The sequence below is a fragment of the Sebastes umbrosus genome, chromosome 2 (genome assembly GCF_015220745.1).
Source record: "Sebastes umbrosus isolate fSebUmb1 chromosome 2, fSebUmb1.pri, whole genome shotgun sequence".
Lineage (NCBI taxonomy): Eukaryota > Metazoa > Chordata > Actinopteri > Perciformes > Sebastidae > Sebastes > Sebastes umbrosus.
This window is the reverse complement of record NC_051270.1, coordinates 6,297,887-6,321,407: the sequence shown is the minus strand read 5'-3', so window position 1 is coordinate 6,321,407 and position 23,521 is coordinate 6,297,887. Positions and strand designations below refer to the sequence as shown.

The window sequence follows — 23,521 nt, the reverse complement described above, 5'->3', positions numbered from 1 at the left end:
AATGGTTATTATTGCAAAAACAGCTTACTAAGCAGCAGTTCACAGAAATGTAAATATGGCTTCATTTCCAATTGTCTCTCCATCTGGTATCATCCTCTACCTGTACAAACACGCAGGTGTAATAACATTATCTTATTAACACACGCCCTCCCACCTGTACAAACACACACTGCACTGCACGTCCTGTAAATGCACACAGGAATATATGCATGCAGCTGTGCACAAAGTAGGTCAGATCACACTTAAAATCATAAAAGAAGTAGGGACTTTTCGTGGAGATCAAAACTAAATAAAGACACACACACACACACACACACACACACACACACACACACAGGAAGGAATACTTCAGCTTTGCAGTGCCACTGGCCAGACAGGAAGTAGGAAGTGGAGAAAGGAAGCGTGGAGTGGCTGATGACAATACCGTCCACATCCTACTGCTCTGCACAGCACAGCTATAGGTCAGACTGGTAGAAGTCCATTCATCCACAGCCACTGCTGGTCTGAAAGATTTAGAGACTAATATTATAACATGTAAAGACCACTGATGATATAATGCTCAAAAGAATAAAGTAGGCAGATATTAAATGTAGTACAAAAGCTCATTCCAGCTAAATCCAGTCTGACGAAATCATTTACACAGCGTGTATCTTTCCACCAGGTATTAAAATGCAGACAGCAGCTTCACACACTATAATTACACAGAGGTTAAGAAATATATTAAATTCATCCAAGATGACTGGAATATTTGATCAGCGATACAGCCTCTGGAAGTTGTCAGTGATGAATCTGACAAAGAGTCTAAACCATCTAACTGCAGAAATGGAAATATCAGCTATCAGACAGCTTAGACAGTGATCAATGTAAAAAAGGATTATTGTGGATGAGGACTCTGCTGGTTCAGGGGCGGGGTACAGTATCTGGTCAACCGCAGACAGATCATTCAGGGCAGCTTATAATATGATAAGACAGGATTTTATAACTCGGATCGTTGTATCCTTCAGTACAGTAGAAATATACCGTTCACGTTACAAAGTAATCTGCGCACTTGCACTTTGCTCACATTCACTATGCTTTTCACTCCAAACATTTCCCCTGAACAACTCAAATATCAAGATCTAGTGGGAAATGTGCCATGAAATTTACTCGACGTATCCTCACACAATTGTTCGTATAATATCTTACGAAAAGTTTGGTTTTTTTTTGTGCATTTTCCTACGAATATCCAGAAACACGGGTGATCAGTGCACCTGTGCAAGCCCCTGAAGTGTTTAGGGATCAAAACAACTTGGTTAGGTTTAGGAAAAGATTGAGGGTTTGGTTAAAATAAAAGTGGTGCCCCACGGGTCTAAGATCAGCTACAGGTCTCTAGGGGTACTCTTGAAGCTGGACTTCCATCCTCTAAAGTGACACCAGCAATCTGCACACATGCTCCTATTTACCACCCTCGCTTGCCTGTGATACTTTAATCTATAGAAAGCAATACCAAAAGGAATAGAGTTGCAAAGACATGTTGAGTTGGTGATTCCACCATTCTCTTAACAGCATGCTGCTCCCTGCTGTGGAGGAGGCAGTTTGGACTTCCTGTTAGTGATTTCCTGCCAGTATAAATACCAACACCACAATTTCATCATCATTGCCTCTTCTTGCTTTGCTCCGTTTCTTGGGGTAAGAAAAAAGAGGCTTTTTTAAAAAAAAATTCAGATATAAATGGATAGATCAGCTTTAAAGAAATACTCATCAATTACTCATCCCGAGTTACCTTGAATTCTTGAAGAAAAAAAATGTTTTTCTCGCATACCTCCGCGATGCACGGAGAATCCAAAAACGGAGAAGAGTCTTGATGACTTGAAGTAAACAATAGCAAAACTATATCAAAACATCCATTTATAAACTCTCACACAGCTCGAGATTTGGGAAATAGTGAGCATACGACTGGATACGTGAGACTTGGATTATATTGCACGAGTTGTGTGAGAGTTTGTAAACGGATGTTTTGATACACAGTAGTTTTTGCTGTTGTTAAACGCGGCCCCCATTTACTTCAATTCATCAAGACTTTTCACTGTTTCTGGTTCTTTGCTCATTGCGGAGGCATGCAAGAAAATCACGAAAAGAAAAGTTTTCTTCAAGAATTCAAGGTAACATGAGTGATTGATAATCAAATGATAATTTTGTGGTATTCCTTTAATATCTAGATAAACCAGATGTGGATACATTCTGGATCAGAGAGGCATTTTAATTCCAGGTGTAAATAAAGCCAAGATGGCAAAGGTCGTAGCACCAAGTAGCACCAAATCCCCAGGAAGCCGGGCTGAGAAGCAAATTTTCGTAGTGACCAAACGACGGTACTACTACTTCCGTGTCCATCATGTGATGCCATTAGGCCCAAAAAGACTTTTACCCATAGATTTAAATTGGGAAAGAGACGCAGCAATTTTTTTTTTTTTAGGTAAATCAACTTCCCAGTAAGAACACTTGAATAGCCCTTATTTAAATCATTAGGTCCTAAAAGTTATAAAATGCACTAATAGCTGAATATAGTTATTTTCCTTCCTCCGTTCATGTGAATGACACCGGAGCTGGAGCGAGGGCTGGGAGGTGGAGTTAAAGGAAACTCTACAGCGCCTGCTCCACGGGCCCAATGGATGCGGAAGATCACCACCGGCAGTCGACCAATTTTGGCTTCATGCGCCACTGGGCAACTCTCATAGGAATGAACGGGAGCCCGCCTCCAACGCTGTATCCAGTTCTCTTTATACATCCATGAGTAGCACAGTCCAGAGGAGGGATTGTCTCCAATTGTTTATGGGTTTCAGAGTGTCTGTGTGTGGCAATACAGCAACTAATAAATCCACTGATACGCAGTGTGTTAACAACCGCTGGTGACCAGTTAAATCACAAGTTGCTGAGTAGACAGAAATGAGCTGAGCAGCTAAAAAGGACACGACTCCTTAGACCACAAGTTGTCATTGAGGAGGAAGGGGAGTAGAGGTGACCTGATCGTGAATTAGTGGCGGAACCAGAGGAGGAATCATGATACCATTAGACCACAGCGGTCGCAGTATGAGGATGGCAGAGAGGGGGATCAAGGTCAACTTAAGGGTGTGGAGGAGAGCATGTGTTAAGAACTGTCACGCCGGATGACGGTGGAAAAGGGAATGGGAATAAGTGAGCTGTGAAGGGATGAGATGACATATAGACAGACAGAGTTCAGGATCAGGCCAAGGGAGAGCTGCTGCAGGGTGTGGATGGGAATGGCCTCTTTGTGTGTTGAGAGCCTAGCATGGTTTCACAGTCCCTACAGAGCTGTATTCATCCCTATATAAGTACCTTCCATGGCTGGACTCTTCATAAAAACGCAACATGTGTTAGCCCTTTATTTCTGGCTCAGGTTCTGGCACAGTTTCTCTGGCTCGGCATCAGTGCTAGAACCGACACGCAAAGGTCAGAGCTAATAATGTGGCGAGGAAGAGCTGGGCTCAGCAATAAGATGGCTAGTAGAGTAGATTGAGCCCGGCTAGCGGCGTGGTTAACGTGTTGAAACAAAGCAAGAAAACACAGCTCGACTGCCAACCAAAAGTTGCTACGACTGAAATGCTGACTTCACACTAGGCGTTTTGCGGTATCCAACTTCTGGTTCTACTTCAGATAATAGAAAAGACGGCAGATTGGATTGCTGTCGTCGTGTATAATCCATACAGCGCAGCATTTTAATGGTGCATGATTGTGGCAAGTGTGATCGAAGGTAATGGAAGAGTGATTACCCCTCGTGATTTATTAAAGAGAAAGCTATTAGTGGCTGTGTGAGGCGCTGCTGCCGCTTCAATTATCATTAGATCCAGTTCGGACCAGTCAGCTAATTGGTAAGCGAAAAGTGCAAAGCTCATTCAGCATCTCTGTAGGGGTTCATAATACAGTAACTGTAGATAGAGAGAAGTCAGGAGCTGTAACGATGCCGTGGCATTTGGATTTTTACGCATCTTATTTACTCGCATTGGAAAACAGTTCAGGTTACAGGTCAGGGAGAGTTGCAGAGCAGCAGTCCTGGAGCACCTGATTCGACTGTTATCAGCTCATTAAATGAGTGTTAACAGTCACTACAAGCCTCATAGATGTGGGTCAGTAGAGGTCTGCTACGCCTACTACGTTGTAAAAGTGAAAGCGAAACCCGCTCTAACATGTAAAATTGAATGAAACGTTACTAAGAGTGCTTTTTTAGGTTTCGGCAACAAAATCACTTTGTTAAGTTTAGGTAAAAAAGATAAAAGTGAAAGTGAAACTTGAGGTTGTGAACACAAACACCTATTGGTTTCATATAAGATACAAATTCTGGTCTCATGGGTGAAGGTACTGTGTTTTGTCCCATCCATTGCCACTATACGGAGTTTCACGCTGTTTATACAGTACTGCGCCTGTCTTCTGCTTTCACTCCTGTCATAATTACTACGGTCGCTAGAGGTCACTGTCGTCTTCTTTTATTCTTTCTTTCGGTGATCGCCTATGTGACTTGATGATAAAACCTTCTAGTAGGTGTAGCAGGCCCCTACTGACCCACATCTATGAGGCTTATAACCACTGACAACTCACATTTAATAACCTGATAACAGTCTAACCGGCTGCCTGGAAGCGCTATTAGGGATAGTGCCTTTCTCAACCTCACTTCAGATGGGAAGTGTGTTTCAAGTTGCCTAAACAACTCTGACCCCCTTCTTCCATAGAAATGGTTTGTTAGTTTCGGTGGTACTCCTCATTTAATACACTTGATGCTCCTCGCTCCAAACTGACAAGCAATTTAAGAGGCTGAAGTGTGTTAATGTGATGACTCTGCAAAAAAAATATACAAACACACAAACAATCGAAATGTGCTGGAAATAAGCTGGAATTAAGCTTCTGCAAATATACACACAAACTTCTCAATTTGGGGAAGTTTACACTGCAGCAACCCAACCATATTTTGTTAAGTTAATCCTAAAAAGCCTTTTCTCTGGAAACATTAGATGTGAATCATCATCACTGACTAGAAATGAGAAGTTGCTTTTGTCTACCTCTGTCTGAAATCGATGGCCCATTGTTTCAAAAATACAAATATTTTGAAGTGGTAAATTGGCCGTTATCATTTTCAACTTTCATATGTGCCGTGCGAGAATGGAAAGCTTGTTTTATTTACTTTTGTATTGAAGTGGCAGTAGGCAGTATATTTTTGCCATTATTGGGCAAAAATTCCATAATTACCTTTCAGCATATTGTAAAAGTACTACACATCTGCACCTCCTCATGGCTCTGTTTTCAGGCTTTAAAAAAATCTAGCCCGTGATGGGAGACTTTGAACAATCACAGGTCATTTCAGAGAGAGAGCATTCCTGTTGGCTGTTCATTCAACAGGGGCAGCTGTCAATCACTTGCAAACTCCGATCAAACTTTCAAACTAGGCAGCGCTGATCAAATATGAATCAATATTCTGTTACTGTAATGCATGTTTCTTGCATAAAATGTTTTCAGAAAGATATTGTAGCGTACTGTTTAGCTGTAAAATTAGAAAGTTTGCTCCATTCTGCCTACTTCAGCTTTAAAGCAATTGCCTGAAGTGACAAGAGACAAACTTCCACTAGTTTCTGAGCATGCTGTGATGTGGAAAAAGACATGTTTCCGATTCTGCTTAAAATAGCGAGCAGCCTTGAGAGTCTTGAATAATTGAGACCTGCATCAGTCTGACTCCCAAATTACTGTCAGCGGCTGTCATTGACTCTGAATGCCATGCCAGCTAATGTCCCAAATTCTGGAGTAGGGCGAGGCCTGGTGAGGCCGAGGAAATCTGGTCAGAAGGGACCTTGGTGTTGTGGCTCTACCCAGTTTGGCAGCTCCATCTCTGGAGTCCAATGCCAGCTAATGTCCCTTACCCTGCTCCCTACCCTCTGGACAACTGGCCGTCACCCGGGCAACACCGCCACACACAAACCCCCATCACACCCACCTGTCCCCAAAGCAACCAAACATGTACATACACATCCGTTGTACAGTTCATGGTGTATCTGTGAATTCAGTCGAAGTCAATTACTCATTCTGTCCTCCGGTTGTGTTTTCGGGAGTAAACTTCAATGTTGCTGATCTCTCAGCATCATTTATAATCCGGTAAACAGTGTAACTACAGCCACAGCAGCTCCCCTGCAGCTCTGTCGAGCTCAATTTGGCTCCGCATTAGCGATGCAGGATTCAAACTGTTCTCAAGTGGAGTCTGACTATCAACACAAGAGAAGTAGAAGGAAGTCAGGCCCTCGACTCCCACACTCCAAACATGTAAAATATGAGCAATTTGGTGCCCGAGCTCCTGCTGGTGTGGCCGCTGATGTGTGAAGAGAGCGCCTCCGCGCCTCACAGGCCTTGTTAATATGAGATGTAGCATCTACAACCAATCATTTTTACCACATCAGCTATGGATTTGTGGCGCGGCCTGGAAATCCTTTTTAATCCCTCTAATTCTTTCTCTGCTCCTAATCCCTTTTTAATTCAACTCTCTCTGTGACTTACAAGGAGTCAAGCCTAAAATGTAGGTGTAGGATTCTGTCAGCTTATTTTGGCGGACCCCTTTTCTCAAGTTAAGACCTGTTTCAATATGTCTGGAAGAGCACAATGGAGGAAGATTTTTTTTAGAGTTTAGGTGGGACGTACGTGTTGTCTGGCTTCGGGCTAAAGACGGATGCTTTTGGTCTGTAGTTATAAAGTTTAAGTTGAGGGGGTTAGGGTTACAGGTGCTGTATCTGACAGAAGCTCTGAGTCACAACAGCTTTGGGGTTATCTTTGCCTTGTTAAAGCAAGTGTTAACCAGACCTCCTAACCTTTAGCATCGAAACTAGAGGGACTCTTTAGTCATTCTGGATGTGTCATCAGTCCATTAGCATTAACCATTAACAAGACAGACCAGGCTTGAGGTCAGAGGTCAGAGGAAAAGAAAAGGAAGGAAGGAAGATCAGTGGAAGAATGGAGAAAAAACAAAAGGGAGACTTGAGTGACTCACTTCCTTGTCAGAGAGATATGCAATGAGATGTTACTAAGCACCTATAGCCATGTGAGGCTTCATTTTGACACAGTGGTGCTTTGAGTTAAACAGCAAGCTAACATGGTCACAATGACAATGCTAAAACGCTGATGTTTAGTAGGCATAATGTTTACCATCATCTTAATAAGGAGTGTTTGCATGCTAACATTTTCTAATAAGCACTGAACACAAAGTATGCTGAAGCTGCCATTAGTTGTGCAGGCATTTTTGTCAAAGTATTGAACACTTTCTTTTAAAACAATCAACTAATGATGGTGCTATGTTCTGAAGGTCACATGAATGTGTGTACCAAATGTCCCACCCTGTCTCCTACAAAATTGCGTTCCCATACAACTAAACTGCATTCTTAAGGGGACGTCTTTTCTCCCGGAATACGGTCCCAGTTTTAAACACGTGGTTAATGTTGTGAATTCAAACAAAAAACAAAAACACAACATTTCACGAACTGTGGTGAGACTGTGTTGCGACACCTGCTGTCAATCGGCTCATCACTCCTCCCAGTCAGCACGCCTTCCTCCCATCATCTCATCAGCCTGCAGTTTATCAACCCTCGTTCTTCAGTCACTCATCGCCAAATTGTCGTTCTATCTACTGTGGCGGTTACGCTCTCGGCTCTTACTCAGTAAATTATTTCCTAGTGTTGTTATCCTCTCGTGTTTCCCATCGTGTTAACGTATATCTCTTTGTGCTCCAGGATCATCTACGCTTCTGTGCCATTCCTGCCAGCCTGCTCTCCCTCAGGCTCCTCGTCCCATTCCCCGTAGCAATAAAACTCTTTTCACTTTACAAGAAACCTCTTGTCCGTGTCCTGTGTGTGGGTCCACCTCTCAGTTCACAAGGCAAAAATGAGCACGGCTCACATACCCCCCCGCTCACTGCATGACCTCTACTAAAGTAGGGCCAAAGGTTTTGCCTTTTTGGAAAAATTTCAACCACACAGTCAACCATCATACCAAATTTGAAGTTCCTAAGTTAAATAGTTGTCGAGTTCTGCTCCGGAAACGAAAGTGTGACACGCGAACGGACGGAAGGACGGACTGACGGACACGCGTAGCGCTTTATACCCCCGACTACGTTGTCGCGGGGGTACAATAACACATCTCACTCTAAACCACATGTTAACCTCATGGTGGAGCTCGAGGAAAAGTCCGGGGAATCGGTAGGACACATAGTCTGGGATGCATGAATGTCTGTACAAAATTTCATGGCGATCCATCAAATAGTTATTGAGATATGTTGGGCCGACTGACCGTCGCACATTGCCATCCCTAGAGCCATAACGCTAGCGTGGCTTAAAACAAAAGCTTGTGTGGCTGCTTTTGTTGCTAGGCTGTTGAAGTAGAAGAAATGAAATAAAGACACATTTGCAATAAATGCAACCATCAAACCCAAGCACAAGAAATCAACATTATGACGGCTAGAATCGCTGCTTTGCCACCGACCACAAGCAGCCAGTCTATCTGACCTCACTCACCGCAATGTGATTATTAGGCGTACCTCTAAAGGCCTGGAATGCTCTTTAGGGGTCTGCTGTACTTTATGGAACATGTGAATCGTCAGTGCCCGCAGTTTGCTGACAAATCATGTACATGCCTCCCTCTGAGGTGCCCCTTTCCTCCCGGCTTACGACTCTCACCCACAAGTCTCTCACCCCCCAAACTTCCAATAAAAACTAATTTGGCCTCTCGGGAAATCAAGCCAACTTTGGCTGAGGAGTGGCACCAACTCCAAGTATCCCATTGTGCTTTCTGTATATCGCATATCCACGACTCCCCCACTCTCTCTGTGCCTCTCATTCTCTCCGCCATTCACTCAAACTCACAACTTTGCTGTGGCTGTTTCCTTCTCCCCTGACCCTCGCCTGCCCCGCATTGCAGATGAATGCGCAGCTGCAAAAAGGGGCCTTCCACAATACGGTTATTGTGTACACTGGACATTTATATGGATGGGTGCATGATCCCCACTCGCAAATTCAATATTCTGGCTTTTAGTGTCGTCACAAAAAGATCCTCCTGCTCTTCAGATTTCCACCTCTTTCAGAGAGAGCTATCTGTCAAGTCGGTTATGAGTGAACCCGGCCGTCATCACACAGCGGAGCCTCTTCAATCCCACGCAACACTTCCTCCTCGCCTTCAGGGATAATATGAGAATCAATTAACCTGGAAATAGAATGATGGGTAATTTGGTTCCATGTAATGCAATGCAATGAATCTGGTGCATATTGCATTAGCTTTGAACAAAGGCAAGGGGAATCAATGGGTCTTCCATTATCATAACTGATTTATATCCATAACTTGTATCATTACAGAGATAGGAGACCTACTGATGGTGAGGTTCAGGGAGCAGGCTGGTGCTTACATGGCATAATAGTCTGACGGTTGTGATGGATTAATAAACACACTTGAGAACAACCTGTCAAATCATAAATGGCAACATCGTCACATACGACGATCTATCTTACAGGAATACTTGATATACAAATGATCATTTGTATATCAGTTACTCACCCTGTGTTACCTTGAATTCTTGAAGAAAATTTTGTTTTTCTTGCATGCCTCCACGGTGAACGAAGAAAAACTGGAGAAAAGTCTTGATGAATTGAAGTAAATGGGGGCTGCGTTCAACAACAGCAAAACTATATGAAACATTCATTTTCAAATTCTCACACAACTGAGTATAATCCAAGTCTCATTTATCCAGTCGTGTGCTTACTACTTCCCAAACACATGCATCTTCGTTTAAACCAGTGGGAAACCTCCGGATCTGAAAAGTGAAGCCAATGCGAAAGTGCCTGCTTCACTTTTCAGATCCGGAGTGCCTTAAACTTGCATTCTTTCTAGTGGCCAGCAGGAGGCGACTGCTCTGGTTGCAAAAATAAGTCTGATTTTATAGAAGTCTATGAGAAAATGATCCTACTCCTCACTTGATTCCTCAGTAAACATTGTAAAGATGAGTTTATGGTCTTAATCCCTCATTTAGTAAATTATGGTCCCATTTAGAGTCAAATAGACCATAAAGCAGGGTATGCTTTAGGGCGTGGTTACCTTGTGATTGACAGGTCGCTATCACGGCGTTGTCCGGCCTTGCAGTTGTCCTTGTTTTCGACTTACAGTTTTAACCCTTTCACAGTGTGTTTTCAGCTCATGAAAGTTAATTGTAATAATTGTTTTGCTACATTCTGGTAGCAAAAAAAACCAAGATGCAACGACCAAAAACCAAGATGGCGACGGCCAAAATGCCGAACTCGAGGCTTCAAAACAGCAGTCCACAAACCAATGGGCGATGTCACGGTGACTACATCCACTTCTTATATACAGTCTATGGCTAAGCCTTACTATTTAAAACACCACTTCATCAAGACTTTTCTGTGTTTTGGAATTCTTCGTTCACCGTGGAGGCATGCAAGAAAAACGTTTTCTTCAAGAATTCAAGATAACAGGAGGATTAAATGAAATGCAAATTGTCATTTTGGGGCTGACGTATTCCTTTGAATATGAATTTTGGATGTGAAAACCAAGGCAGCTTGTAGATTTTCAGACTAATACCTTTTTTGAAGGAAAAATCTTGAAAGCTGAGGTTCAAAGTTAATTCCTGACCTCGGGAAGTTGAGAAACCACCACAAGGTCAATTTAGATGCTGTTCTGATGCTTTTGATCATATCACATGACCTACAGAAGCAGAAATCTACAATGCTGTCCAGTGTATCCAAGGGGATCCTTTCTTTTTCTGGTGTACAAATTTTGATTCAACTGTGCTGACTTACTTACTGACTGAGAGTTCGTGATTTTACTTGAGGAAGACCTGTAGTCAATCAAATTAAGGGAGCAATGAATCCAGTGTGCAAATACTTCTTGTATTGCAATATTGATTTGTAATATCCACTGAGATTTTGTGGATGAGTGCACGACTACTCTAACTAAATGATGGCAATAACACAGTAAGTGTTTCTACATAAAAAGGAGTGCATTAAGAGGATAATGCAGTGGTTTGGGTGAATGACAAAAACCTTTTTGAAAAAAAAAAAGAAAAAAGTTTTGAATGGATAATGAGGGGAGCTACAAGTTTGTATTTTGAGCTGTTATTTAATGTGGGTTAAGAATACATGATTGCATGTGTGATCTCACTTGAGTGCTTTGGAGAGAGACTATGGAGATTTGTATACAAGTGCAACTCTGTCTTTTTCTTTAGCTGACCACTGGGGTTCGCTGTCATCTGCTGCCCCCCAGTGTTCAACATTAGAAATAACATCAGCTCGTTGGTGTGGTTTTCAATACTATCATATACTGTTGTATTAGCTAGTTTAACCTTCACAGTCACAATATATCTATTTTTTTTTACATAGGTCGATACAGGATCTTTGTCTTGAAGTGTTTCAATGATCTTTTGACTGCTGACTCATCATTAAAATGGAGAAGATGGCAATGAAATATCAGTGAACATTTCTAAAGGAAAAGTCACATTATGTGTAGATAGAAAAAAAATAGTCATAACAACAATTAGAGTTTGTTTTTTCACTTTATCGCTATAAGAAAGGCAGTGCTGGCATCATGAGGAAATAAAAACAAACAGCAAACAAATGTGATGGTTGGACGTACAAAGAAACATTTCTATCAACATATAACGTAAACACGGCTAGACCTCGATCTACTCAACATGTTGGTTTAACACAAAGCAAATACAATGATCCAACTAATTGTTAAGTTTCAGAATGCTTTAGTGAACATCAGAAAGAACAGAAAGTGCTGTTTGTTGCTGTTTAAGTTTAGTTTAACTGGTTATATCTTATAGTCTAATGAGTCTTTAAACCGGTCTATAACAAGGCTGGTATATGACAGTGAACATGCTGCTCTGAACCACAATGAGGGAAACAAGACAAGCGGTTACCTAACCCTAACCTAAAGCTCTCGTATTTCCCCCTACAGTTTGACATGAAAACGACTGAGTGAATAAATCTGAGCACTCAGACAACCTTTAAACAAAGATCACTTAACTACTCATGAGGCAGGTCTTGTCAGTGGAGCCAACTATCTCATTTGGTCCATTAAGCCAGTAGGGCAGCAGCAAAATATTGATTAATAATAAATATATCACTTTTTTCATTCATAATTACTCATTTAGTCTACCTGAGTGCTGACTGACATCATCAAACAACTTAACAGGTGTTAAATTTACAATGATGTAAAACAGAAAAACATCAAATTCTCATATTTTGAGAAACCAGAACCAGCCATGTTTTGTCTTGGTAAATGACTACCAAACTGACAAACTGCATCATGGGAATGTCACAGCATTGTGTAGAATCAACAAGTCCTTCAACCCATACGACCACATTGACCATTTGTTCCTTCCCTCTAATACGACCCACAATGCGTTTCCTAAGTTAGTGCCCCTAATGGTGGCAGGAGATCAACACGTCCTCATACCTAAATGTAACGGTCGCAGTTTTAAACACGTGGTTAACATTGTGAAACGGACACAGTTTGGTTAGGTTTAGGCAAAAAAACTACTTGGTTAGGTTAAGGTAAAAAATAAGCATGTTTGTTACGTAACTTAAGTTACGTACGGAAGATAAAATAACTCAACGTTGACTTTTTCACATGGGACACAAACAGCGGTCTCGTGAATCAACGTGGACTTTGTTGCTCTTTAAATTACGTCACCTGACTTCTTCCTTTGCTCCCGTCATAATTACTACGGCCTATAGAGGTCGCCGCCTAACAATATAAGCAAACATGGGTCGTAATAAGCTGCTTGTACAAACGACCTATGGAGTCATTTTTTGGGGGGAGGACACTTTGTAGAATTGTTGTAGACAACAGGCCACTGATTTTGGCGTATGCTGGTTGAAGTTGTGCTTGGTCTAACTAGCTCCAAAGATATATTGTACTGCTAAAAACGTGTTTTAACTACGTTAAATGGTCACAGCATAATGAAAGCAGCAGACTGGTGTATCAAACTGCCTTTACTAAGGCAGGGAAATATAGCAATGAATTGTCTGTACCTGTATATACAGTACACATGTACAGCTGGCTAAAGATGTATTAGAAATACATGCAAATTTTCAGAATGCACGGAATGTGGTGTTAAAATGATCAGTGTGGTGTATTCTTGATATGTATAAAACGCAAACACACCCCTCATGTTTCTAACCCTTACCCTAACCCTTTACCCCACCCTGCCTCTCTCTCTCTCACTCCTCCCTCTCCTTTCCCCCCCTCTAAAACACCCCAGGAATTAGTCGGGAAGGCACAGCGTCGGTGTAGCGTTTCCAGTCCTTGCCGTACTTGCTGCTGCAGCGGTGCTCGTCGCGCACGCAGCGGTGGACCAGCAGGATGGTCATGTAAATGATGTAGAAGTATGGAAGTATGTGGCCGAAGCCACAGGCGGCGCAGTAGGCCAGCGAGCCCATCAGGTCACCGGTGTAGTTGAGGTGCCGGGCCACTCCCCAGAAACCTGAGGTCATGAGCTTGCTGCGGTGCATGCCACCATCGGCAGAGCGGTACGAGCACTCGATGTACGCCGGCTTCCGGCCCCAGATGGAGCAGGCGCCCTCGGTGCGCCGGAACAGGTCCTTCTGGTGGTTGGCGGAGCGGAAGATATAATAGCCAACCAGGCTGAGTGTCAGGACGGCCAGGGCGTGGGCGTTGGAGAGCTGGACTGGGTGGTACACCAGGTACAGACCCTGGAGAGACAACAACACATGTATTACTATTGCTTAATATAACGGATTATTTGAATGTCCGGAGTGAGAGCTAGAGTGTCACAGGATGTGTTAACACGCATGCATGTGTTTGTTACCTGCAGTGTGTAGAGGTATGGCAGCCAGACACAGTCTCCCCAGCCCAGATACCATCCAAAGTGGTCATGGCAGATATCGATGGTCTTCAGGTACCACGCTTCATTCCAGAAGAAGTCCAACACATAAATGGCCTATAAGAAAGCACAAAAGACCTTCATTATTATGACTCAACGAGCAGTGTTTAAAAAAAGAATGATGGTCTCACATTTCACTCAAACTGCAGCTTCAGAGTCGAGAAGTTTAAACTTAATGATGAACACTTATGTTTAATAGGGCTGTATAATATAATAGACTTGTTACACTGGCCTCCACTCGCCCCGTTTTCTGTAGTTGTGTGATCATCTCTTGCCTCTCTTCTGTATATTTTCTGCATCTAACTAGAATATGCTCCACTATCTCTTTTTTGTGAAACTCATGGACTTGTTGGATATTTTCCAACATAAAGAAAAGTGTACTGTTAAGGTTGTTGTGTCCAGTTCTCAATCTGGTGTTACTCGCTCTTTCCTGTTTGTCCCCCTACTTCTTACTATTCCTGTTTTATTTTGGATTGAGTGAAGATGTCAGCTTTCTAGGGTTATACGTCATTTAGGTAAAATAATCGAAAGGAAAAATGAGACACGAGAAAGTTGAGTTTCACATTACTCTCCAGATATGTTTCCATTCTGCAGCACTTTTGCATCCACAGGATCAGTACATTGGTTTAAAATACATCTTTATTACACCTCACCTGCAGTACGTTGACCAGGATCATGGAGTTGGTGACATGGCCGTACAGTTCTTGCTGCTTGGCCATGTAGGACAGATTGATGAGAGTCCAGGCTACGATGCCGGGCCGACCGTTGAAGAAGAGCTTGAAGTCAAACCACTTGCCAATGCGTGGGTTGAACTCGATGCCCATCATGTAGTTGTAGAAGACGTTCCCTGTGAACTTGCTGCAGAAAAAGAATGGAGGGGGAAGAAAACAAATTCATACTAATACCTAGTATATAACTAGTTTACTTTTAAGATATTAAAAGCAGACATGGAAAACATTTTTGTTGTAGAAATCTGCTCCAACAACGTGTGCATCAGTACTCACCAGTCTTCAGAGTTCGTGGGGAAGAAGTAGGCCTTTATGAAAGCAAAGCTGGATACGGAGTAGCCCAGTATGTTTGTACACCACATCAGGGGGATCCAGTTGTCGAAGATGATGGTGGGAGAAAACCAGTGGAAATAGTGGGCATTTGCATACCACAGAGCATGAGTGATCAGCCAACACTGCAGCCCGTTGATCTCATACTTGTTAATCAGGCCTGCAATAGTGAACGGGTAGACAACATGGGGAGAGGTTGGATTAGAGATACTCTCTGGTTTGATAATGACTGAGAAATAAGTGTTATAAATAGGAACCATTGAAGGTATGTGTGTTAATTACCAGCAGGAGTTCGTGCTCCGTCCTGCACTCCACCAACATAGCCAGGGATAAACTTATGAGTAACATCAGGAACACACATGTACAGGAACACCTGAGGGACAACACAACCTGTTTTAACATTTGCCAAGATCCCTCTCCGTTAAGCAAGAGCTCAAAGCTCAAATTCTCCCGCTTTCCTCTTCTTCTTCTTCTTCTTCTTCTTCTTACCTGGAAGGCCACCCAGATGGCGTATATCTTGGCAGCTGACCAGGTGAAGGAGGGTGCCCGGGCCCAGATGGAGAGCAGCGTGGTCTCTCCTTGGTACAGCTCAAGCAGAGGCTGGGTGACGGAGCACTGGTACTGATCGCAGGCCATCACGAAGTAGAAGACAATGAAGGGCGCAAAGCAAAGGAGGCCAATCACGCTGCTCAGGGAGAACCAGTCCACCTCCCTGAGAATCAATCACATATGTATACACATACAGTATGAGAGCAGTTGAACATGATTGAGGATATCACGTATTTTATGGAAAAATACATTATTCACATGAACTCACAACTCATATTTCTCTAAATCTATACTGTGTGAGGTCCCAAGGTTTCAAATAGGGATGCACCGATCCAACTTTTTCAGTCCCGATACCGAGTACCGATCCGATACCAGTGTTTAATTAATAAGCTGTATTAAGCTGTATTTCTTATGTTCTTTTATGTGTAAGGCAACATCAGGTTTGATTTAAATATTGCTTTTTAACTCTGTAAAACAAAATGTAACAAATAAATACAGGGTTATAAATTTAGTGAATTGTTATTTATCATTAAAATAATAAATTGTACTCCAGCAACTTGGTAAAACATCTTCAAAATGAACAGGAATTACAATCCAAGTGTAAACCTTCTTAATGCTGCAACAGATTGATCAAAACTTAAACAGAAATTAAAATGCCAGTATATAATGTATATAGTATATAAACATAGAACTGTATTTTTATTTCTTCTTTTTTACATATGTAACTACAGTGATTGTGTATTGGTTCTGCCAAAATGTGAGTGACATACATTCAATACTGTGCCTGAACGCATCTTGTGTAGTCACATGTGGAGCACTGAAACTGATGCTGCTACTCTCTTAATGTGCCTGCTCACGATACGCCTCTACAGTTACAGTGAACATCTCAACTCTAGTAACAGGAAAAGCACAGGTGTAACTAATTAACGCTGTCCCAGTGAGGCAGCCTGCTGAACACCAGAGCCCTTTAATCAAGGTGATTAGTTACACCTGTTTGTCAAATTAACATGTCCAAAATGAACCTCTGATTTACACCACTAGGTTGTCAGATTAAAAAGGAAAAAAAAACTTCAACCACAAACTTCAAGTGAAGGATGCTATTTATGCACTATACTACACTATACAAGCAACTAGTAAGAAACAGGAGAAATACAATATAATGTACAATCTGCCATGCTTGTTAGAGACTGACCTGCTCCAAGGAAACTATGCATTAAACCCTGTGCTGACATCTCTGAGTGGTACCCAACCCAGGGCCTGATATATAGCACCTAGTTCATAAGGACATGAGGTTACCAGTCAATCATCATCACCACCTTTCAGCTGTGTGAGGACACTACCTAGGTTTTCTTTTATTTAGTAAGTAACCACAATGAAATACAGAGCAAAACATTGAAGTTTTGGTTTCTGTTTAGTTTTGTCTTTCTCTCTCTCTTCAGGTATCAAGGCTTCTTTTATGTGTTTGGTGGATAAATAGATGGAGATCATAACATTGTTGAATACAAGTATGACTATGTAGTAATCGGTAATTATGCCATAATCCCAAAGGACCAGATGATATTGAGTCTGCTGAGTCTACCACTTAGCAAGTTGTTCCAATATACTGACAAATACTGCGTCAGAGCTTTAATTGTGTGCAGTAATCTAAGTCGTGCCCTTCAATCTCAATTTACGCTTTAACAAGATTTTTTTTGTGAGACTAGATTTGAAGGGGAGCTTAACTTTGTGATGAACTTGTGGTGAAGTATATTAGATGCCAAAATGGCCTTAACATCAACTCACCATGCTCTCCCCCACTGTGCTGGCTGCTCCCCCTGTTCAGATGGTTTCCCATTGGCGCTGTGCTGCTGGTTGCGTTTCCTGGTGGCCTCCATGGCCACTGCACCGTTCATTTCTGGTGAAGGATCAGCAGGTAATCAGGTTAAGATCAGTTATGCAGTGGCACACTGTACTTTGTACACACACATACAGACCCTTTAAGACAGTGCAACATGCAGTGGCATTCACCAAAGCGCCGGTTGTTGATGCCACGCAAAACCTCCATAATTAATGTTATTAATTACACCTGCAATGACATGTCAGAATGGCCGCTGTTAAAAGGCACCTATGGATAGGTAATAGCACCTGGTTATTTTCACCTGGTCTTTGTGTGTGTGTCTCTTTTAACAAAGTGGAAGTGTTATGACACATGAAGGCATGTTTAGTTCCTCAAGCCAATCATTTATAAACAGATAATGAGGTAACTTGGGGAAATAAAGTTCATGTCCATGGAGAGATGAAAACAAACAGAGGCCTTGAGTGGAGATGTCAGCTTGATAAAGCTAGCTTGTACAACCGGCTCTGGATACACTGATGCCACCACGTTTATTCAACTGAAATACTGTAAAAGGTTTTGTTTTCTGTGTCTGCAAATCTCTCTCTCTCTCTCAATTCAATTCAATTCAATTCAATTCAATTTGCGTTATTGGCATGACTGTCAGGTGAACAATATTGCCAAAGCGTCAATTCAATATTAAATAAAAATTAAAAAAAGAACAAAATAAAAACAAAAACATATATATACATATATACAATTCATTAAGCAAATTACAATATATAGATATTTAAAAATAACATGCATGCAAATGGAAGAAAACAATAAAGAAGTAATTCATGTTTGTTCTGTCAATAAAACAAAGAAACAAATAAAAAACAATTAATAACAATATATTGCAATATCAAAGGATAAATGTAAAAAAAAAAAAAAAAAAAACATTAAGTTGAGGAGTAAATAAAAGGCAGAGTGTGAGTTACATCTATTATGTGTTGTTGTTGTGGTTTTCTCTTAAGCTGTGACATGCACTGACATATCCTGCAGCTTCTATGTTGATGTTGTATTTTATTTTTATTTTAAAAAATGGATCAGACAGCTGCAGCTGATTCCTCTGCTAGAGTCCTCACTAAGACCAAGAAAGTCTCTCTAAGAGTTTACATTTCATTTTGGTAAAGAATTGTATCCTAATTTCTTCAAATGTGCTACATTGTAGCAGGAAGTGTCTCTCTCTCTCACACACACACACACACACACACACACACACACACACACACACACACACACACACACACACTCTCTCGCTCTCTCTCTCTTCTGGAGCAAAGGTAATGGCAGGTCTGCTGGTTACACGAACAATGTAACTAACGTGCTGGATGAAAGGACTTGCTGTTGTGTCCAACATGCTCCATTATGAGCATGTTATTCAGCAGTTTGACCCACAGACAGAGGACAGAGGCCAGTGAAGAGGGAGGGAGGACAACCCACTGTTGCATAACATGAACAAAAACACCATACCTGTCTTTTTTTTCAATATGTGTTCAATAAAATGAATTTGAGCACTTTCTCTGACTCCAGATTAGCAGTAAACTGGAATAACTGTGGTTAACGTCGTTTTCTACCCTGAACAGTGACAAATAAATAGATACAGAGATGAAGTGACGTTAAAACACCGGATAATAACCCCGTTACTCACCCGTAGATCACAGAGAGACAGAGAGGGGAGATGCAGGTACAGCTCGTCTCTTCTTTCCTCCTTGGTGGACCAGGTAGGTGGTGGTTATCATATAACAACTGGACACCAAACTCACCGTCAGGCTCCGCCCATAACGCCACTGCATATTAACATTCAACCAATCAGATCCACGCAGAGGCGGGCCCTGGGAGGTGAGCTGGCCTCTGATTGGCTAATACTAACTGGAGCCACCAGCACCTGACAGATGAACCAGTGGTTGAATGGTGAAGCCAGAGTACAAACAAAGAACTGGCAACATTATGAAATAGCTGTCATTGTTATCTTCGTCGCTGGCCTTTGGCATCCTAGATTTTTTTTTATAGGTATAACTATGATACCAATGATTAATGCACAAAGATATAAACTGCCAACATTTGCTTAGATCAATTTTATCATGGTTATTCTCCTTAATGCATTTAATAGATAATAATAATCAATTTATTCATAGCACTTTTGAAAACAGATGTTATAAAGTGCTTCACAAAACAATAAAAGCAGATAAATAAAGTAAAAAATATGGTACCTGTTAAAACAGAACATTACAGAACATATCGATAATAAGAAAGTGGTAAAATGGTAGAACAAGGTGATAAAAACAAATATATATACTGCACATAAATGTGTATAAATGTACACATGCATACACAAACATATGTATACATACATATATACCCATACACACATGTTCTGTACACATACTTCACCACACATAAGCACATAAAAGAAATGCATCTAGGGACAATGAAAATCCTATTTTATTTTCCATTACAGGATATCATGGTTGTCACAGGTGGATGCAGTGGGCAGTTACCTCTAACTGTCCTTCCTTGACAAGTTATTTACCCTTCATATTTATTTTCCAATATTTTTTTTCAAAACAAAAGTCACTCCATATGCCCTATGCAATGGTTACTAAATGTTAATAGTAAAATCTGTAGCACTTGTGATGAAGTAGTCCTGTGTTTCCAGGTGCATGTACATAAACTAACCACTAGAGAGTGGTACTCAGCTGTGACATAAACAGGCACCAGGTTAAAATGAAAAATGTAACAGCAGCTGTAGGTTGAGTAGACAAAAGTCATGAAATGCTGTACAACCACCACCCCCTGCATATGGGGGGGAAGTGCACAGTTGAATTGGATGTCTATTTTCCAGCCTCTTAAAAAAAATCAAACCAATTTAAATGTGGAAAGTTGTGCTAGATCAGGGACTGCACATAACCTGCTCTTCATGTATGATTACAGCATTCTCTGAACTCTGATCATTCTGCTGGAGAACTCATGTTAGTTCTCCCAGCTGGATCTTCATTGTTCCTGATCATTTTTCAAAGCCCTTCGAAGGGGCAGAGCATTTTCTGCAGCCAGCCTCCAACCATCACTTGCTTAATTGTCATGTTTTATCCGCATTGCTCGCAAAACTTGTAGCAAACTGTGCAATACAAGTTGTAGTTTCGCCCACATCATGGGGTTACACATCGAGTTAAAATAACACTGGAAGTGGCGTGACTAACGCACATAAGTTATGTGACAAAAACTACTTAGTTAGGTTTAGGAAAAGATCAATTTGGTTAGGTTTAGGCAACAAAACTTCTTAGTACAGTTTAGACAACAAAACCAAATAACCATTTTTCCTTCATTATTATGACTCAACGAGCACTCTTTAAAAAAATAATGATGGTGTCACAATTCACTCAAACTGCAGTTTCATAGTCATCTTCTTAGTTAGGTTTAGGCAACAAAAACTACTTAGTTAGGTTTAGGAAAAGATCGACTTGGTTAGATTTATGCAACAAAACTACTCAGTTAGGTTTAGGAAAATATCAATTTGGTTAGGTTAAGGCAACAAAACTACTCAGTTAGGTTTAGGAAAAGATCACCTTGGTTAAGATTAGGCACCAAAACATCTTAGTTATGTTTAGGAAAAGATAAATTTGGTTAGGATTAGGCAATAAAACTAGTTAGGTTTAGTTGAAAAAGATCGTGGTTTGGGTTAAAAACGAACTCTCCAAAAAAAGTCCCATCCATCCTGACCTCCTCCCTGTGTGGCGTTTGCTGCTCTTTATACTTCCTGGTTCACAATTATGTGCATTACATACAAACTGATTTTGTGGGATAAACACAAGTATAGTGCAGTAAAGTGCATTACTTTTCGTAGGTATAGTTACAAACGGTGTATGAGAACAGCCTGACAAATAACTGAGTCCCCCTTTGAAATCTAAATTCTGCCTCTGGCCAGCCAACAACAAAGAGCAGAAGAAAACCACCAGGGAGAGAAAATAAAATGACCCACTTCCCACATTTGAATGTTATATCATATCTGAGTCTAAAAAAAAAATGATGGAGGGGAGGGAGGAGGAGAGAATCCTGTTTATTTTTCTATCCACTTTTGGAATGTGTTGAAATGTGAACAGTTGATTAGGGCTATTTTCTCTGCTCTACTGGCTCTGATATCGGGAGTGAGGATAAATTCCTGTCTCAATACTTGTGGCTTTTTGTGCCACGTTAAACATTCCACATTCATGTAATCAGCACCAAACACACTCCTTCTGAATCTCTTCAAGACCCTGCTGGTAAGAAATGCATGCTCATTGGACAGTATCCAGACGGTTTTAAGTTTATTTCAGTTCATGTTGGGAGGATATTGCTAATTTTTTAAACTGAGATAAGACAAAAGGTCGTAGTCCTGATTTGGTTCTTCTCCAGGTCTACTGGTTTCCTCCTCCTGCAGCATCATCTTGCATCATCAAATGACCTCCATCTTTCTCTGTTACTGTCTTTGCGTTACTGCTCTTTCAAACATTCTTCTACGTCTATTAATCCCTTTCCTATTTCCCTCTGCGACTCCCCTTGTTTTTGTTTTCTAGCAGTTTTCTCTAGCTGTCTGTGTTTCTAGTCCTTATTCGGTTTCCCTCTCTTCTTCTCTCTTCTATACTCTTTGATCCGATGCTGTGTTGCTATGCTGTATCCAGACAGTATGATGTATCTGGGCCAAGCAGCAGACAACACTGCTTCACAATGTGTCTGAGACAAAGAGGAGATTTTGTGCTGTTGGTACCTTTTGTTATCTTGTGAAATTTAATGAAAAAATGCACCAGTCTGGTCTCAAGGAGCTCATTGCTAGCAATCCCAGAATGCAATATGTCGGAATTTAGAGATGCAAAAATTAGTGAGACTCTGTGTTTCTCAGAGTGTCCTGCTCTCACTGTTTCTTTATTAAAACACAACAGCAGCCATATTCACACATATAGGGCAGTTACTTTGTCTAGTCCTAACAGGAAAATCACAGGTTTAACTAATAACATTAAATTGTCCCCCAGTTGGCCATACTATAGCCAGCATGCCCGATACCGGGGCCGTGGAAGTAGCTATACTAAATATAGCAGTAATAATGCTATTATTTAATGTTATTAATTTATTTAATCGCAATAAAAAATAATTATTAAAGGTATAGTGTGTAGGATTTGGCGGCATCTGGTGTGGTTGCAGATTGCAACCAACTGGGTACCCCTCCGCTCACTCCTCCCTTTCCAAGACTGCGGTAATGTGAGCCGCCGAGTACAAAACTGTGGCTATGCCGCTTGCCTTGCTCAGAGACCATCTTTACTATAATAATACTACTTCAGGATCAACAGAAGTCAGACAGCGGCTGGTGGTACCACGGTTTTTGCACTCTGCGGCTCACGTTACCGCAGTTTCACAAGCGTGTTGGAGAACTACGCTGGCCTTCAAGACGTAAAAAGGTGAAAGGCTCTCTCTAGAGCCAGTGTTTGGTTTGTCCGTTCTGAGCTACTGTGGAAACATGGCAGTGCAACATGACTATTATATTCCATTTCTGCTAATAGATCCCCGAAAACGTACATACTGTTCCTTTAAGAAATGTTCTCTGTGGGTCGCCAATGCTTTTTGCATTTGGAGGTGAAAGGTTTAGGTTTAGTAAATCAGTACAGGATGTATGTGGTGAAAAGTGCAAAATGTCTAGTCTAGTACAAGTACAAGTCTACTTTCTGGAATTTGGGCTCTCTAGTTACATAAAGGTTAAATAAAATAGTGAGGAATGTATAAAGGGTATTTAATGTATGGATGTTGTTCAGAACAGAAGCTGTAGAATGGGATACTATTAAGATAGATTTGTGCACATTATTTTCACTATGCATGTACGTCTGTTTTTTTGTGATAAGCAGGACTCTTTTTTCCTCACAGTTCATGGGTTATTCAACAAATTGAATGGGTCGATACAAAAGAATACAATAATATTACCAAGTCCAGGGAGGAAGGTCTGTGCACTGTGTGTGTGTGTGTGTGTGTGGCACATATGTGGGTGGGGGGGGCAGGTTGCTTGACAAATCTTACCCTAATCAGCTCCCCTGGGATACTGCACGTGTGTCTGTATGCATAACAGTGTGTGTATGTACGTATATTCTGAATTTATGAATATTGTGT

General features: G+C 41.3%; 1 protein-coding gene across 1 annotated transcript; it reads right to left on the bottom strand.

The window, feature by feature from the left end:
- Positions 1–11,553: 11,553 nt before the first annotated feature.
- On the bottom strand, positions 11,554–19,196 carry dhcr7 (7-dehydrocholesterol reductase). Its single transcript, XM_037755161.1, has 8 exons — positions 19,044–19,196; positions 17,320–17,431; positions 15,478–15,700; positions 15,271–15,361; positions 14,935–15,148; positions 14,584–14,788; positions 13,856–13,987; positions 11,554–13,739 (listed from the first exon to the last, which is right to left on the bottom strand). Exons 2-8 carry the CDS (start codon positions 17,427–17,429, stop codon positions 13,275–13,277), a joined length of 1,440 nt encoding a protein of 479 aa, XP_037611089.1. The 5' UTR covers positions 17,430–17,431; positions 19,044–19,196; the 3' UTR covers positions 11,554–13,274.
- Between the last annotated feature and the right edge of the window lie 4,325 nt (positions 19,197–23,521).